The following is an 18,936-nucleotide window of genomic DNA, read 5'->3' on the forward strand; positions in this document are numbered from 1 at the left end:
CCTGATTTTTGGTTTGTAGTTTCATCATGAAAATCTTTTTCTTCACTGCTTATGAAGTATGTAGATTTTGCTTCTGGCTGCAATAAAGCAGATTCTAGCAGACAAAAACTCCTACTGAGAACAGCTAGAAAAAGCATGATTAAAAAAAAAAAAACTATATGAAAGCACTGTAAGTTGCCAAGGCAGCCAGGATTTTAGACATTTGTGGATTCTTGCCAAATGGAGAGAGCAGCTATTGAAGAGTTAGAAAAGTCAGAAGAGCTTTCTTCATGGAACTGAGATACAAAAATTTTAGTTCAGGGCTGCCAAGGCAACCAGAACCTGAGAGGCCAAGATCCCAGGGATAAAGGATGTGCACCCCTCCACCTGTTTTTTTTTTTTCCCCCCCTGAGGCATTTGTTGGTTTTTAAGTGAATCAGGATATAAGGCTAAGAAGCATCACAGAAAGCTATTGAGGGGTCTGAGGGGGCAGACTTTTAGCAGTTCTTCAGAGTTGAGGAGGAAATAGTTGTTTTTCTGTAGGAAAATAACATCATCCAAAGCCTTTACAACCTTTCAGATTTTTGCCAGGTGAACCAAGAAATCAGACACATTTTAACCAAAATCCTCAGGTAAACCAAGAAACCAGACCTGGAATAAAAACAGATAATATAGAAATAGATCCATGGTGTCCTAGTCATCTAATAATTTATTTAATCAGTCTCTGTTTGAAAATTGTTTAGGTTGTTACTGATCCTGGGTATGAGCAACCTGTGCTAACATTCTTTTTTTTTTTCTTCTATTTCTTTTTTTTTAATTGGTTGTTCAAAACATTACAAAGCTCATGACATATCATCTTTCATACATTTGACTCAAGTGGGTTATGAACTCCCATTTTTACCCCAAATCCAAATTGCAGAATATGTAACATTGGTTACATATTCACATTTTTACATAATGGCATATTAGTGACTGTTGTATTCTGCTACCTTTCCTATCTCCTACTATCCCCCCTCCCCTCCCCTCCCCTCCCCTCCCCTCCCATCTTCCCTCTCTACCTCATCTGCTGTTGTTCAATTCTCTCCCTTGTTTCCACCCCCCTTTCCCCTCACAACCTCTTATATGTAATTTTGTGTAACATTGAGGGTCTCCTACCATTTCCATATGATTTCTCCCTTTCTCTCCCCCCACTCGTCTCTGTTTAATGTTAATCTTTTCCTCATGCTCTTCTTCCCTGTTCTGTTCTTAGTTGCTCTCTTTATATCAAAGAAGACATTTGGCATTTATTTTTTAAGGATTGGCTAGCTTCGCTTAGCATAATCTGCTCTAATGCCATCCATTTCCCTGCAAATTCCATGATTTTGTCATTTTTTAGTGCTGTGTAATACTCCATTGTGTATAAATGCCACATTTTTTTTTTATCCATTCATCTATTGAAGGGCATCTAGGTTGGTTCCACAGTCTAGATATTGTGGATTGTGCTGCTATGAACATTGATGTAGCTGTGTCTCTGTAGGCTGATTTGGAGTGGTTTTCCTCATTTCCATTTCAGAAGTTTTGTTGCTGATATACAGGAATGCCTTTGATTTATGTGTGTTGATTTTATATCCTGCCACTTTGCTGAATTCATTTATTAACTCTAGCAGTTTCTTTGTAGACCCTTTTGGGTCTGTTAGATATATTATCATATCATCCGCAAATAGTGATAATTTAAGTTCTTTTCCTATTTTTATGCCTTTAATTTCTTTTGCCTGTCTAATTGCTCTGGCTAGTATTTCAAGAACTAAATTGAATAGAAATGGTGAGAGAGGGCATCCCTGTCTTGTTCCAGATTTTAGAGGGAATGCCTTCAGTTTTTCTCCATTTAGGATGATGCTAGCCTGAGGTTTAGCATATATAGCTTTTACAATGTTGAGGTAAGTTCCTGTTATCTCTAGTTTTTCTAGTGTTTTGAACATAAAGGGATGCTGTACTTTCTCGAATGCTTTTTCTGCATCTATTGAGATGATCATATGGTTCTTATTTTTAAGTCTATTGATGTGGTGAATAGCATTTATTGATTTCCGTATATTGAACCAGCCTTGCATCCCAGGGATGAATCCTACTTGATCATGGTGCACAATTTTTTTGATATGCTTTTGTATTCGATTCGCCAGGATTTTATTGAGAATTTTTGCATCCAAGTTCATTAGAGATATTGGTCTGTAGTTTTCTTTCTTTGAAGTGTCTTTGTCTGGTTTCAGGATTAGGATGATGTTGGCCTCATGAATGAATTTGGAAGAGCTCCTTCTTTTTCTATTTCTTGAAATAGCTTGAAAAGTATTGGTAGTAATTCTTCTCTGAAGGTTTTGTAGAACTCGGCTGTATACCCATCCAGTCCAGGACTTTTCTTGGTTGGTAGTCTTTTGATGGCTTCTTCTATTTCTTCCTTTGTTATTGGTCTGTTTAAATTGTGTGTGTCTTCCTGACTCAATCTGGGCAGATCGTATGACTTAAGAATTTATCGATATCTTCACTATCTTCTATTTTATTGGAATATAGGGTTTCAAAATACTTTCTAATTATCATCTGTATTTCTGTAGTGTCTGTTGTGATATTGCCTTTTTCATCCTGTATATTAGTAATTTGAGTTCTCTCTCTTCTTCTCTTCCTTAGCAAGGCTAAGGGCCTGTCGATCTTATTTATTTTTTCAAAGAACCAACTTTTTGTTTTATCAATTTTTTCAATGGTTTTTTTTGTTTCAATTTCGTTGATTTCTGCTCTGATTTTAATTATTTCTTGTCTTCTACTACATTTGCTGTTGGCGTTAACATTCTTATACATAAATTTTTTGGTACTGGGGATTGAACTTGGGGGCACTCAATCACTGAGCCACATCCCCAGCCCTATTTTGTATTTTATTTAGAGATAGGGTCTCACTGACTTGCTTAGCGCCTCGCTTTTGCTGAGGCTAACTTTGAATTCCTTTTATCTTCCTCCTTCAGCCTCCTGAGCTGGTGGGATTACATCCAGCTATAATATGTTTTTAAGATGAAAAATATCCTTCCCAGCTCTTTATCAGACTTTTTTTTATCTTTTCTAGATTGGGTTTTAGTCATACCTTTCACTTATAGCAGTGTGGGCTTGGCAATTTAAACTCTGTGTATCTCAATTTCATCATCAAATGGTGATAATAAAAGCACTTCCTTAAAGAGATTATGGAAATTAAATGAGTTAGAAATGGGCCTTGCATACCATAAATGCTATATAACTACCTGCCATCATAAAGATGCTATTGGTGGTAATAGAAATGGAAATTAACCATTTATTATATGTGTGGCAAATACCTTTTCCAGATTATCTTTAGCTTTGTATTATTATTTTATGCTTTGCAGAAATTTAAACTGAGGTTTAAGGATGAGTTGCTTTTAGCCTGGTATGAGGTGGCTGTGGAGAGTAAGGGTCATATCTTCTTCTAAGATATGAGCATTTCAGGAAGAGGTCTGGAGGTAGAAAGATTGGTTTGACCCAGAAACCTTAAACTGTTGATGGAATAGAAAGTAGGGAGGGAATGAAGTGATAGAAAACTGAAGAAGTAGGCAGAGACCTTTTCTTGGATCACTTCTGATGTCATAATGAAATATTAGTGATGCAAAATCAACTTTTATGACTACCAAAAGTTATCCCTATACATTTAAAGAAAATGCATTACTCCCTGGCTGTTTTACAGCAGATATTAGTATAACTGTATGTTTGCATAGCACACTAATAATTCACCATATGCTTCCAGTGTAAAAGCTTTTGAATTTATTAATTTTATCTTGTTCTTGGTTTGAAGATATGGTTGTATTCTTGCCAAATTATAGATGAAGAGATTCAAGTACAAATAGATTTTTTTGTATGTCCAAGGACACATAACTAATAAATGGGAATATTCAAATGAGGATCTAAGATTAAGTAGATTTTAAGACTCAGTAAACATTTCATAGTGGTCCATACCTGTAATCCCATTGACTTGGGAGGCTGAGGCAGAATGATTGCAAATTTGAGGCCAGCCTGGGCAATTTAGTGAGACCCTGTCCCAAAGATAAAAAGTAAAAAGGGCTGGGATGTAGCTCACTAACTCAGTGCTAGAGTACTTGCCTAGCCATGTGGAAACCCCTGGGTTCAATCTCCTGTAACACATATATACACAAAAGACACAATAAGTCCAAAATTCTTTTTCATTCTGATGTACTCATAAGAAATTAAACCTAGGGGGGAATAAAAAATGAAACATATCCAACGTACCAAAAAATGATTTTTTTTTGGGGGGGGATTTGAGAGTTGTTAGCATAGCATCTTCTCAGTATAGTTGAATAAGATTCTTTATCTAATGTCTTGTGTGTATGCTTTGACAATGACATTTAGTGTGTTGTCTGTTTCAAAGTTTGTTTTGTTTGCCTTTATTAATAACTAGTCACCACACCCTAAAGAAAATCCTCTTTTAGGAAGGACCTAAATATGACTGTTCCAACAATTCACATTAGACTTAATGCAATACTTAGTTTAGGTCACTGGCCACAGATGTGTGTCATTCTTAAGGCATTATATCCTTAGAGAGTTTCTCTTCCTGTTAGGTACAGTTGTAGTCAGAGGGATAGGTATTAAGAAAATATTTCAAACTTTGGATTCATTTATGAATGTTAAGATATTCAGCATTTCATGACACCTGTGGTAGTTTCCAATTTTTTTTTTTTTTTTTTTTTTAAAATGTAGAGTCTGGAAAGGGGTAAATTGGCACAAATCCAGAGTCTGGCTTCAGAGCCAATGTTTTGTTTTTGAACCAAAGGGAGCCACATCCCCATTCCCCCCCCCTCCCACTTTTTTTTTGAGACAGGATCTTGCTAATTTGCTTAGCCTTTCTAAATTGATGAGGCTTGCTTTGAACTTGAGATCCTTCTGCCTCAGCCTCCTGAGTCGCTGGGATTATAAACATGTGCCACCAGTCCTGGCTGGAATTTCTTTTCTGTTTTTTTTTTTTTTTTCTTTTGTATTGGGAAAAAACTCAGGGGTGGTTAACCACTGAACCATATCCCCAACCCTATTTTGTATTTTATTTAGAGACAGGGTCTCAGTGAGTTGCATAGGACCTTGCTAAATTGCTGAGACTGGCTTTGAACTCACAATTTTTCTGCCTCAGCCTCCTGAGCCATTGGGATTACAGGCGTGTATCACTGTGCCTGGCTCAGGATTTCTTTTCTTTAAGGAGAAAGAAGCATGAATGATTGTTTCTGTGCTACTGAGACACTTGAAATTACTATAACATCTGGTGGAGGGATTGGACTAAGAAGGTTGTGCTACCTTTTTCTGATTCTAAATTGACATTTAATTGCTCTGTTTTTGTAGTAGCATTGCTAACATTTCAGTCACATTTCCTCTTTGGGGGAGGAGGAAGCTGACATATGATCCTAGGATGGTGAGGAAAGTAAAGAGAATTAAGTCCCACATAAGCTGATATAGACTTTGATTGTAGATGATTGTTCTTTTCTCTATTAAAATTCAGAGAACCTGAAAGGTTAATATTGTCTTAGTATAATTAATAATGTTAAATGCTACATATATATTTTCCATTTGGCTGTAAGAGACATTGTGAAAGACTTTGATTTAAAGGGAGATTTTAACTTTTTCTGGCCATTTTCTGGTCCATTTTCCATACTAATCTAGATGGATTGAAACATTATATAAGGTTTCAAAGAAATTATTTTGATAGTATAACTATTCTTATATAAATTATAGAAATTCTAATATTATTTAACCTATAATATTAAACTCAAATGAGTTTTATAGAATTTAGAGAAATGTATTGAGTAGGAAATATAAGTGAAATAAAAATATTATTACTGAATTATTAACTTTAGAAGTTATCTAATGTGTTGTCTTCATTTCTCAGAAACCAAGATACAAAGAGATTTTTAGTTTATGACATGTGTATGTGTGTATGTTTTGGAAGATCTAGACTACCCATTGTTTCAGTGATTCACTAAGTACTCTTATATGACTCATTACATAGTTGTTAGTTTTTGTTAGTACTGGGTATTGAACCCTGGAGTGCTCTACCACTGAACTATATCCCTGGCCTTTTTATTTTTTATTTTGAGACAGTGTCTCCCTAAGTTGCCGAGGCTGGCTGTGAATTTATGGTCCTCCTGCCTCAGCTTCCTGAGTAGCTGGGATTATATGCCTGAGCCACTGTGCTGGGCTTGGACTCGGTAGTTGTACTCACAGCTTCGATATACTACAGTGAAAGGATATTGAACAGAATCAGCAGAGGAAAAAGGTATGTGGGACAAAGTCTAGGGGAAGCAGGTGTAGGCTTCTAGAGTCCTCTCTCAGTGGAGGCACAACTAGACGATGTGATGGCATGTTCTAAGTGTTGCCAACTAGGAATCCTTGTTAGAGTCTTAGTACCTAGAGTTTTTATAGAAAGCTGATCATATAATACTCTCTGCCTGGCACCTACCAAAATTTCATACTCCTAGCAGGAAAGCAGATGTTCAGCATAAGCTATATTGTTTCTATAAACAGTTTAGGTTTAGTGGACTACTATTGCCACTTAGGGAGGGTAAGAGCCCTCCTGAAATCCATATTTCTTGACACTGGCCAAGGGCCAATTTTATAAGCATTGACTAGGCAGTTAGATATGTTATATCAACTCTTTTTTTCTGCAATGTGTGGGTATGTATAAATGAAACACTTAGCATATAGTGTGCTATCATTAAAGGTTAGCTGTTTTTATTTATTATAGGGATTCTTCATCAATTACCACCACTACTAATACTTTTAATTGTGGTCTCCTGCTTTCTGAAGTAATGTTGGTCAGTATTTTTGTATATGTTGGTCAGTATATTTTGTAATATGTGTATCTATTAAGATGAGGAGACCAAAATAACATTTCTATATTCTTTCACTTAATTGACAGAGCAAGTATCTGAACTTAATATTATCCCCCTTTTCCAAGCCTAAATGGGAAGGAGGAGGGAAAAAGAGGTTATTTTTCCATCTTGGCATTGCTAGAAGGCATTTCTAAAGTGGGAAATAGGATTAAATGTTTAAGTTAATGTCACATTGGATCCATTCACAATTTTTTATGCTTAACTGTTTTGGTATTCAAGAATTACCTTAAGCTATCTATTCTTAAGCTTTTTGTTTTTCCATTTAATGTAGTATAATCTTGTTGGGGCAAAAATGATCTTGACTATTTAGCACTTTATATTCTAACCCAAGATTATTTATATTGTTACTAATTCTTGTGAGTATAAATTGGTATCCTACCCTTACCCCCCTGTCCATTACATTTTTTTAAAAAAATTATTATAGTTGTAGATATTGTAGACAGTGCCTTTATTTTATTTGTTTATTTTTATGTGATGCTGGGGATCGAACCCAGTGTCTCACGCATGCTAGGCAAAGCGCTCTGCTGCTGAGCTACAGCCTCAGCCCATCCTTTACCTTTTGATCTCACATCAGAGGCATAATGAGATTTCAGTCAATATGCTTAGTTTCTACATAGCATTATATAAACTTTGATGTTTCTTAGTAACTGTCCCAAAGTGAATTTAAGTTTTCTTGTAATATGTGTATCAAAGCAGTTAGATCATTATCTTTGTTTCTTATAAATTGTACATGCAAATAAATCAAACCAAATCACAATTTAAAGAGAATGATCCCACTAACACCAGAGACAAGTTTATGCCTAATAGATTATGCTGTATGTCACTCTGCTTGCTAAAATAGTTTACAGAATGTTTTCACTCTTATAATATCCTGTCATAATATTATTAATCAGAATTATTTTCAATATTATTCTGATTTTTAAAAGAGGTAAGTTGAAACCGACTTATCCAAGGCTCTGAACCTTATATTCTGGGGTTCAGGTTTTTAACTTTATTTTATTTACATTATATAACAGATGATGCTGGGACAGTTGCATGCCTATAATCCCAGCATCTCTGGAGGCTGAGGCAGGAGGATTGTGAGTTCAAAGCCAGCCTCAGCAAAAGTGAGGCACTAAGCAACTCATTGAGACCCTGTCTCTAAATAAAATACAAAATAGGGCTGGGGATGTGGCTCAGTGGTTGAGTGCTACTAAGTTCAATCCCTGGTACCCCTCCCCCCCAAAAAAAAAGATGAATATAATTCAAGAGCACTGGGATTAGAGGTGTGCAGCGCTGCGCTGGGAAAGATATTAAGCTCTTGAGACATTTTGTACTAAAACTCAGCTAGAGACTTTTTTTTTTTTTTTTTAAAGAACTGGAGATCGAACCCAGGGGTGCTCTACCCCTAAGCTACATCCTCAGCCCTTTTTATTTTTTATTTTGAGAAAAGATCTTGTTAAGATGCTTAGGGTTTTGCTGAGGCTGGCATTGCTAAGTTGCTGAGGCTGGCTTTGAATTTATGATCCTCCTGTGTCACCTTCCAGTTGCTGGGATTACAGGCATGTACTGCAATGCCTGCCAAGAACCATTTTAGAGCAAATTCTTTAACAGTTAAAAATTATCATTTTTTTTAGAGAGAGAAGAGAGAGAGAAAGAGAGAGAATTTTTAAATATTTATTTTTCAGTTTTCAGTAGACACAACATCTTTATTTTATTTTTATGTAGTGCTGAGGATCGAACCCAGCGCCCCGCGCATGCCAGATCCCTAGCCCTAAAAAATCATCATTTTTTGCAAGGATATCTCTACAATATTTTTGGTTTCTTATGTTGGATAGTAGACTTATTTACAAGCCAGAATAAGATTATTCTCCTTGTGTTGCTCCCCAAATGAAAATAAAAATTTAGTTTTTTTTAAAGGTAGATCTGAGTTGAATCTTACGGTTTGTACCAAAAGAAACTATGGCAAAATTTATTATATTGTGACCTGAAAAAGGTCATTGTAAATATGATACAAAATGCAGAAGACATAAAAGAAAAGTTTGAATAATGTAACTACAAAAAAAAAAAACCTCTAAGAAAAGTCAAGACAATTGATACAGTAGGAAAAGCACTTCTGTTCATGTAACAAAGAACTAATTTTCCTAATATAGAGCGCTGTAACAAATCAAGAAGAAACAGTTAATAGAATAAAGGATGAAAGGTACTCAGTTTCACTCACAAAATTAAATAAATGATTTCACATTTTAGATTGACAAAGTTAAAATTTTCAATACAGTTGTTTTGGAAAAGATGTGAAGAAAAGGTACTCTCATATATTGCTAGTGGGATTAATTGATAAAGGTTTTAGTAAGGAAAATTGGGTATTGTCTGTTAAAAAGCACATTATTTTTTGACCCAGTGATCTTGATTCCAGCACTCTCTATATGGATGTATTTGCAGACATGCAAAATGATCTATATATAATATCACTCATTACAGCATTGTTTTAATAATCTCTGAAGAAGTGTCTGTATATAAGTCCTTCTTTTTGTTTTGAGTATTTTATTTTCTCTCAGTTTTTTTTTCTTTTATCAGTTTTTCTAAATTCTGTTTACTGGTTATTTCAAAGTACCAAGTAAAAAATTGGATCAGCCAAAATTGTTAGACAGAAATCTGCTCTGAAAGTTTAATAATACAAATCATTTATTGAGGGGCTGGGGCTGTAGTTCAGTAGTAGAGCACTTGCCTAGCTGTGTGAGGCACTGGATTTGATCCTCAGCACCACATAAAAATAAGTGGATAAAATAAAGGTATTGGGTCCATCTACAACTAAACATATTTCTAAAAATAATTTATTGAGAAAGAATATTGTATAATATAGTCACCAACTAGATAGTTAGAAATCGAGGCATGGGAAATATTTTGGCAGCCAGGATCAAAGATCAAAGATCAAAATCTGAATAGTGTGAATTCTTTGAAATTGTTTGAAATAGCTTTGTGACTTAGTGTATCATCAGCATTTTAAATTGTTTCTTTTTTGCTTTAAGGAATATGTATTCTATTTGTTGGGTAAAAAATGTGTATACATATGTGTATGTATGTATAAATATACATGATTAAATTTGTTGATTTTATTGTCCCAGTTTTTGTATATTTTTACTTACTTGATTTGCCTAATTTATTAATTGTGATATGTTGAAACTTCCTACCATAATTTTGGATTAATTTCTTATAATCTTATTTGTTTTTCTGTGTTGTGAATTTGTATAAATTCATGAATATTATTTTTATGAGTTGCCTTCCTTTTTTCCCCTAAAGATAATACAGAAGACTCCTCCTCCTCCTCCTCTTCTTAATCTAATGGTTCTGAGTGTCTTCTGCATTCTTTTTTTTTAAATGTCTTTATTTTTTTTTTGTTTACTTTTTATGTGGTGCTGAGGATCGAACCCAGTGTCTCACATGTGCGAGGCAAGTGCTCTGCCATTGAGCCCCAGCCCCAGCCCCAGCCTTCTTCAGTATACTACTGAAATACTTTCTAAAATAATTGAGACAAATGAAAAAAGACAAAAGGCAACATTTTGAGGAGCTTATATTTCTAGAGCAAACATTTCTCAATCTCAATGGATATAGAATTATCAGGAAGTCTTAAAATTATGACTATAGTTAGATAATTAAATATATAGAAATGATGTAATACCTGATTAGGGAGAGAAAGGTGTGTGCTTTCTTCTCCTTTTTGATAGCATTTTTTATTCCTATTCTACAGTTTGGTTTTTACCATATATTTAACTATGTATGCTATCTATAGACCTAATGGCTCAGATTTAAAATTATCTAGAGAAGGAGAGAAGACAACTACAACTGAGAAAACAACATAAAAATTTAACAGTATATATATATATATATATATATATATATATATATATATATATTAGATAGTCAAGGGTTGAGAGAAAACAGTATTTTGGAAAGAATTAGTAATCAGTCTGTGGAGAACCTTGAAGGATATATTGAGAGATTTTGACTTTATTTTGAAGTCTGATCAAAACCACTGAAAGCTTTAAGGATAAAAAAATATCAGGTAACATACTGAAAATATATACAAGATTGTATACAGGTTATATGCAGGAAAATACTTTGGCAGTGTTGAGAAAGAAATACAAAAATACAAGGTTCTGAGTAAAACTTTAGCTCATTTAAAATGCTACTTGGTAACACTGAACCTAAGAACTTTATTTTATTTTATTTTTAGTTCATTACTACATTCTCAGTCCTTATTTTTTGAGACATATTCTCGCTAAAGTTACTCAGGGTTATTAAATTTCTGAGGCTATCTTTGAACTTGAGATCTTCCCACCTCAGCCTCCCAAGTAGCTGGAATTACAGACGTGCATTACTGTGTACTGCTAAACTAAGAGCTTTAAATATAGTTTTTCTTTGAGGTCTTTTAACATGTTACTTTTATCAGTGAGCTCCTATTAGACTGCTCTATATGAAACAACTTTTTCCTTGCACCCTACGTTTATTTTTTTTCCCATAGCATTTACTCTCTGTGTGTGAATGTGTATATGTGTATACACACGTACACACACACACACATACATACATACATACATACTTGTTTGTTATCTGTTTCTACCATGAGGTTGTAAGCTCTATAAGAGCAAAGATTATATTTGCTGAGTACTTCTTCCAGTGTTTAGAAGAGCATTTGATTTATAACCTTTAATAAATATTTGTTAAATGAATGAATTAATATTCAAATTAAGATGATCACAATTTTTTATGTAATTTATAATGTGGGTGTAACAGTATGACAAGGTCTTGGTTCCTTCCTAGAAAATCCTATTTAAAAGTATTTTTATTTTCCTTTCACCTTTAGAATTTATATTCAGAGCACCAATCAAAATAAGCAAGCCTGGGGAACTTCGTGAGGAATATGAATGCTTGAGAAAGGTATAGTATACATATTATCATGACATTTATTTTCCTTTTTAATATTTATTTATTTATTCATTTTTAGTTGTAATTGTCAATACCTTTATTTTTTTACGTGGTGCTGAGAATTGAACCCAGGATCTCGCACGCTCTAGGCAAGTGCTCTACCACTGAGCCACAACTCCAGCCCCGTGACATTAATTTTCATAAGAGTAAATCAAAATAATGACATTAAAGATTGTTTAATGAGAGTATGGTTAACTAGTTTTTAAAAATTTACAATGCAGAACCTGTCTTCCTTCATAATATTTATTCTAGCCTGGTTAGATTTGGAGCTCTAATAGAAATAAACTTTAAGAACAACTTTTCAGTTGTCTTTTTAAAAATGGAAGTGTAGCTTATAGGGCCTATCACACACCTGCAACAGTAACAGGCTACCAAACAAACAAACAAACAAAAAACCCCCAACATATATTTGTGTGTATGTGTTTTTTTTTTTTTCTTGGCATCTTTAACAATTCTCTTTGCTAATACTCACTTTGATTATTTTTTCTTATCTTGTAAGGTTACTCTAATTACATGTAGCTAATACTGTCTTTTTATTGCTTTTATTCTATTAAGTACTCCAAAAGAATTATAATGGAGACCAGTATGGGTAGTTAAATAATTTCTTAATTAGAAAATGTTTTATATTGAGGAAGCTTTTGGCTGTATTCACATAAATCTTTATTTTTGTTGTTTTCAAACTAACTGGGAACCACCTGTAGAAGACAGACTTCGGAAAGTCTAGGAATAAGATGTATGTTGCTGCATTTGTATAGCTCTTTCCCTGCACTACTACTGCTCATCTAGCTTTATAATTGATTAGATAATCATTCTACTTAATGTTTTAAATAATTCATTAACCTGAATTAGGCAACATAAATCAGGTGAGACAATAATGATACTGTAGCATTTTCAAAAGGATTGAATTAAAAAATATGTAATAAGATCATGCAAAAGAGAAAATAGTGGAAAACTGTGCTTGATTACTATATTTTCTTTGATATTCTCTTAAATGAGAGTGCCAAGTATTGATTTGATCCTTATGATTTTTTAATATTTTTACTGTGAGGTTTTAGATCATAATTTTTTTTCTATGTAGGAAGAAAGTATTTACAAGTATCACACATCTGAAGACCAACAGATTGTCTTAAAGTTCCAAAATATGTAGATATTTACTTCTAATATGTCTTTTCAGAAACTTTGATAATATGGACATTTTAAAGCTAATAGTTTGAAGATAATCTTAAAGAGAGAGAAAACAAGGAGTTGGGGGTAGAAACCAGAGGCATAGTAAGAGTCATAGGAGAGAAACTATCCTTTTGTTTTTGTCTTGAGAAAGGGACAGGGCAGGCATATTAAAAACATCATACCCGATGGTATGATGTTGAGTGAAGCTAGGACAATCTTATTCTGTGTAAACTGGATTGGTTTTGAGAAACACTCACCTATGTTATTTTGGGTTAGTTACAAGTTAGCTCTAGCTGGGTGTGGCAGCACATACCTATAATCCCAGTGGTTTAGGAGGCTGAGACAGGAGGATCACAAGTTCAAGGCCAGACTCAGCAATTTAGGCTCTAAGCAAATTAGGAAGACCCTGTTTCAAACTGACAACTCCCAAAAGGGCTGGGAATGTAGCTCAGTGGTAAAGTGCCTCTTGGTTAAATTTCTGGTCCCCCCCCCCCAAAAAAAAAAAACACACTCAAACAAAACCAAAAAACCTCTGGGACCCTATCTCCTACTCTAATTATTTAAGTTATCTTGCATCCATTGTACAACTTGGAAAATAAACATTAAAATCATAAGCTCTAAGGGCACTTATATGGCACATCCACACAAAGGAGTACTGTTCAGCAATATTAAGGAATGAATCACTGATACATGGTACAATGTGGATGATCCTCAAAAAGATGCTAAATGAAAGAAGTCAGATCCAAGAAATCATATAGTGTATGATTCTATTTATAGAAAATGTCCAGAGTAGACAGATATATAGAGACAGGTGATAGATTAGTGATTGATTGGAACAGGGGGTGGGAACAAAAATTAGTAGTAAATAAACATGAAGAATATTATTGGAGCGATAAAAATCTCTAAAACTGACTTGTGATATGTTCCACGACTTAGTAAATTTACAAAAAATTGCTGAATTGTATACTTGAAATAGATGAATTATATGATATGTAAGATATCATATAATAAAGTTGTAAAAATATTAAAAGGCACTAAATTTGGGTGGAGAACTAGATAGAGAAAAAAGATGTCTCTTAGGATGCATATTTTATGAACAAAGCAGTAATTATCAAGATGAATTCTCTGGAGAGGAACACCTTTGAATGTTTCTACTGAGCATGGGATAGTAAGTGGATGGTAATTATTTCTATAAAACTCATTATTAATTTGATATGTAACAAACTACTAATATACTTTTTATTGAGCTAGAGCTGTGGCTTAGTGGTAGAGTGCTTGCCTAGCATGCGTGAGGCACTGGGTTTGATCTTCAGCACCACATAAAAATGAACAAAATAAAGGCATTCTGTCCATCTACAACTACAAAAAATTTAAAAAAATATATATATACTTTTTATTTAGTAGACTTTGTTTTTAAGTGACAATAAAAACTTTTATGAGGGTTATAAGAAGTTTAACAAGAAATTTTATTCCTATAATTCTAGTTTGCTTAAAGGGCATTAATTTTATTTGATAATCTATTACTCATGGGAGATTTGGGGAAAACAAGCTTGGAATGAGTGGACTACTATGGAATGAAAGTGATTCTTTTCAGACACTGAAGCAGGTTCTAGGTGCTTACTATATAGATAGAGAGGTGGGTTTCTCAATGTTCTTTCTAACCAAGGACCTTTGAGTTTTATGCTTACTGAAGTTAGTATGAGTTTCTAAATTTTAAGATCCTAAAGATAGGTTTGTATTTCTAAATATGTTAATTTTTCTTTTCTTCCTGTTATGTGTTGTACTTAATTTTGCCTTTTTTAAAAATAAATTCAGAAATATGCAAAGTGTGAAAGTCCCTCTTTACTTTTCTTCCCACTCTCTTCCCCAAGGTTATTGGTATTAATATTGTATATCTTAGACTGTTTATGTGTTATACACATGCACACACACATTTAGTCTTCTTTAGTTTAAATGAGATCATTATGTATACTCATTTATTAATCAGATTTTTGTAATTAATCAGGATATAGTGCTGAAGAAAACATTGTTCCTTTACCTCAGTGAGATTCTTTCTAGGGACAAAGAAAATAAATAAGCAAACAAATATTTAACATATAAAAATTAGGGACAAAGACAGAAAATAAATAAGCAAACAAATATTTAACATATAAAAATAAAGCAGGGTAAGAAGAATTGTAAGAGACTGGGAGGAGACACAAAAAGTCAGTTTCATATAAAAAGTTAGAAGTCTCTTGGAGAAGACACATTTGAGTTGAGATGTGAAAGAAGAAGTGAGGGAAGAGCATTCCAGGCAAAGGAAGCAGCAAATGCAAAGGTTCTGTTATAGTTTAGATCTAGAATGTCCTTCAGAGCCTTATGTGTTGAAGGCTTGATTCCCAGTGCAGAAGTATTTAGAGGTGAGCCTCTTTGGGGGAAGTGATTGAATCATGAGGGCTCTACCCTCATCATGGATTCATCAATCCATTGATGAATTCACAATTTGATGGCATTATTAAGAGCTGGTAGAAACTTTAGGAGGTGGGGCCTAGTTAGAGGAAGTAGGTCACTAGGAGAATGTCCTTGAAGGGTATATCATGTCCCTGGCCTCTTCTTTTTTCCCCCATTTCCTGATTGCCATGAATTAAGTAGCTGTGCTCTGCTGTGTGTTCCCTGCCATCATGTTCTGCCTTACCACAGGCCCATAGCAATGGGCCCAAGTGGCCTTGGACTAAAACCTTGAGCAACTAAACCTTTCTCAAGTATTTTATCACAGAAGCTGACTAACACAGGCTCTGAGACACAAAAAGTTTGGCTTGTTCAAGTGTTAAAAGAGTTTCAGTATGTCTGGAGCTGAATAGTGGAAGCAGAATTGTGGTGGGATTTAGAAAGAGATCAGTTGGGAGAGATTGAAGGACCAGGTCAGAGAAGGCCTAGTTTATCTTTTAAAGGACCTCAATTTAATTTAGGTGTGATGGGAAGCAGGCAATACAATCTCACTTATAATTTTAAAAGATTTTATGTTGCTATGAGAGAAAAACATATAGTGAGCCTAGGAGTCAGAATTTGTATTTACTGTAAATAGCAGAGATCTCCAAATAATTTGAGATTCCTGCTAAGTGAGTAGATTTTAGCTACTTTAGCCAAAATAAATAAATAAATAAAAATAAAAAAGGATAACTATGTGAAATAATGGATATGTTAACTTGCTTACTATAATAAAAGTTTTACTATTTGTATGTATCCCATAATGTCATGTTGTATACCTTAAATATGCACAATAAATTTATTTCAAAACAACAACAAATGAGGGTTTTATTTTCATCAAGTGTAAGAATATGAGAAGTAGGCAATGTAGGGCTGATAAGACAGCTCAGTGACATCAGAAATTTGAACTTGCCAGGTGTAATCCCAGCAGTTAGGGTGGCTGAGACAAGAGGACCTCGAGTTCAAAGCCAGCCTCAGCAAAAGCGAGGCACTAAGCAACTCAGTGAGACTCTGTCTCTAATTTTAAAAAATGCAAAATAGGGCTGGGGTTGTGGCTCAGTGGTCAAGTGCCCCTGAGTTCAATCCCCAGTATCCAAAAAAAAAAAAAAAAATTATAATTTGAATTTTTGTTTTTCTGTTGAGACATTTTCAAGAGTGCCTGTCTCCTTGTGAGAGATGGCTGATTGTTCTCTAGAAGCACATCCAGGCTGTAGGCAGAAGTCAGCTGAATTGTTAATTCAAGTTTAATTTAATTTAAAGGAACTCAAATTTAAGTTCATTCATTTCCTAAAAACCCCCTGCCTTTACCTAAATTTTTTTGTGTTTGTCCAATGTCACAAACTCCCTTTTGCTGTTAAGGAGGCTGGGAAACATAGTGTTAAATGAGGAACATTATCTTCCTGACTAAATAAAGTCCTTACTGTGGGTAGTAAGGAAAGACAAAATAGATGCGAGCTAAGTAACTAGCAGTTTCTATATTGTGGAACAACAATATAAATAAGACCAGTTAGGATATTTGGGGGATAAAGAATATGCTAAGATTAACTAGTTTTGTCAGAAGTATGACACAGATACAGAGAAATTGAAGATGTATATAAGAGAGTTATAGTTTTGGTTCATGAATCCAGGTTATTTAAGGAGGGGATTGAGACCAGTTGATGGGAAGTATTGATGGTGAGAAAGAATTGCAAAAGGAAGACCACTACTGAACAAATAAAACTGGAAAACTAGGAAGTGGTGGTTTAAATGTGAGAGGCTTAAATGGGAAGTAGTTAAATTGGGAGGTGTTATGTTATTGCATATCATGCACAAGGTTAAAGGTATGAAAGTAGGAGTAAATAGGTGAAGTAGATAGAGTAAAAGGTTTAAGGAAGAGGTGAAGGAACTGATAAAGAAGTTTTCAGGAATGACCACTGTAATACTGTACTGAACAGAGACTAAAATTTAGGTGAAATATAGTTTTTCTCTGAATGAGGGGAGAATGACAAAAAGGGGTCATGGGTATTATGATGGTAAATAGTTCACAGGAGCTAGGATTTTTGACGAATATTATGATCTGTAACTTGCTGTTTTTGTTTAACAATTTAAAAAAAACACAGTTTTTATCCTGCATGATTTTTCATAGTATAGGTGAGGCATAATTCACTTAACCATTTCATTAAAAAGACTTTTTCAAACTATTCTTTCACTAACACTGAAGATAATTCTTTTCCCTCAAATCTTTGCCAGACTTTTTTTCATTGTTTTTGATACTGTTATTAAAAAACAAGGGAACTCACCCTGGAACCCCCCCTACCTTGTGGTAGCTCCAGTTCCTTTTTATTTCAAAAATAAGTTCTGTTACTTTGCTCTTAAAAAGAAAAGAAAAATGATACATCTATTTTTGTCTAGGATTTCTTGTTTATTACATTTAGATGTGAAAACCATTTCTGTATTTGTGATCTTGATTTCTGATGGCATGGTTTTGTTTTTCTGTGTGTGTGAGGTTTTTTGTTTTTGTTTTTGTTTTTTTGTTATCAGGGATTGAACCCAGGGGTGCTTAACCTCTGAGCCACCTCCCCAGCCCTTTTTTATGTTTTATGTGGAGACAGAGTCTGAGTTACTTAGGGCCTCACTGAGTTCCTAAGGTTGGCTTTGAACTCAAAATCCTCCTGCCTCAGCCTCCCAAACTGCTGGGATTACTGGTGTATGCCACCACACTTGGCTGTTTTTCTGTTTTTATTATATTATTAAAAGAAGTTTTCTGACATTTTTGGGTGCTCTAAGTGGAAGGAGAGTATTAACACATGCTCAGTCCTCCATCTTGACACATTGATTAAGGGAAAGAATTTTGTTGTATTCATTTTTGTTACATAAAGGATTAATAAATGGTTAGATTAGCTTATTGCTTATACCATTATTTCTTCTGCTTATTCAGCTTGTGAGATGCTTGATTTCGACCATATGGTTACATAATAATTTCTTTACATTGGAGTTGGGAAACATGTAATCCAGTATGTTCTTGTTTGTCTTCTTTGAATTACTGGACTCTGAGAAATTGAATGTAGCGGGGGAAATACCCCCAAACCAGTCTTTTTATGCATATCTCCCTGGTTTCTGTAGTGAAAAAGATAGAACTGCTTTTTAGAATTCTGTGCTTCACATGAATGGTATAGGCTTTCTCTTAATTGGTTTGGTTTTTTTCCCCTCTCCCCTTGTTTTTGAGAAATATTTTCTCCCCACTGTTGACTATATTATTTAAGTAGTAAACATGCCATTTATAGCCCCTACCCAGAGAACAAGAGTAATAAGATACAGTCAGCTTGCTGAAGTGAATAAATAGCGTGATAAGGGAGTCATTACCTTTTGTGAAGAGTTTTTTTTTTAAAAAAAGAATGTAAAGTTTAAAAAAAAAAGAATGTAAAGTTTTAGGGTCTAATTGAAATTATATTAAAAAAATTTTTAT

General features: G+C 34.2%; 1 protein-coding gene across 1 annotated transcript in view; it reads left to right on the plus strand.

Annotated features, from left to right (window-relative positions):
* The window catches only part of Rnf169 (ring finger protein 169), a 120,622-nt gene that overhangs the window by 35,447 nt on the left and 66,239 nt on the right, over positions 1 to 18,936 (plus strand). The window contains exon 2 of the mRNA XM_026387297.2: positions 11,737 to 11,810. Coding sequence (XP_026243082.2) covers positions 11,737 to 11,810 — 74 coding nt within the window. The remainder of the gene's footprint in view (positions 1 to 11,736; positions 11,811 to 18,936) is intronic.

This window comes from Urocitellus parryii, chromosome 4 (genome assembly GCF_045843805.1).
Source record: "Urocitellus parryii isolate mUroPar1 chromosome 4, mUroPar1.hap1, whole genome shotgun sequence".
NCBI classification, from domain to species: domain Eukaryota; kingdom Metazoa; phylum Chordata; class Mammalia; order Rodentia; family Sciuridae; genus Urocitellus; species Urocitellus parryii.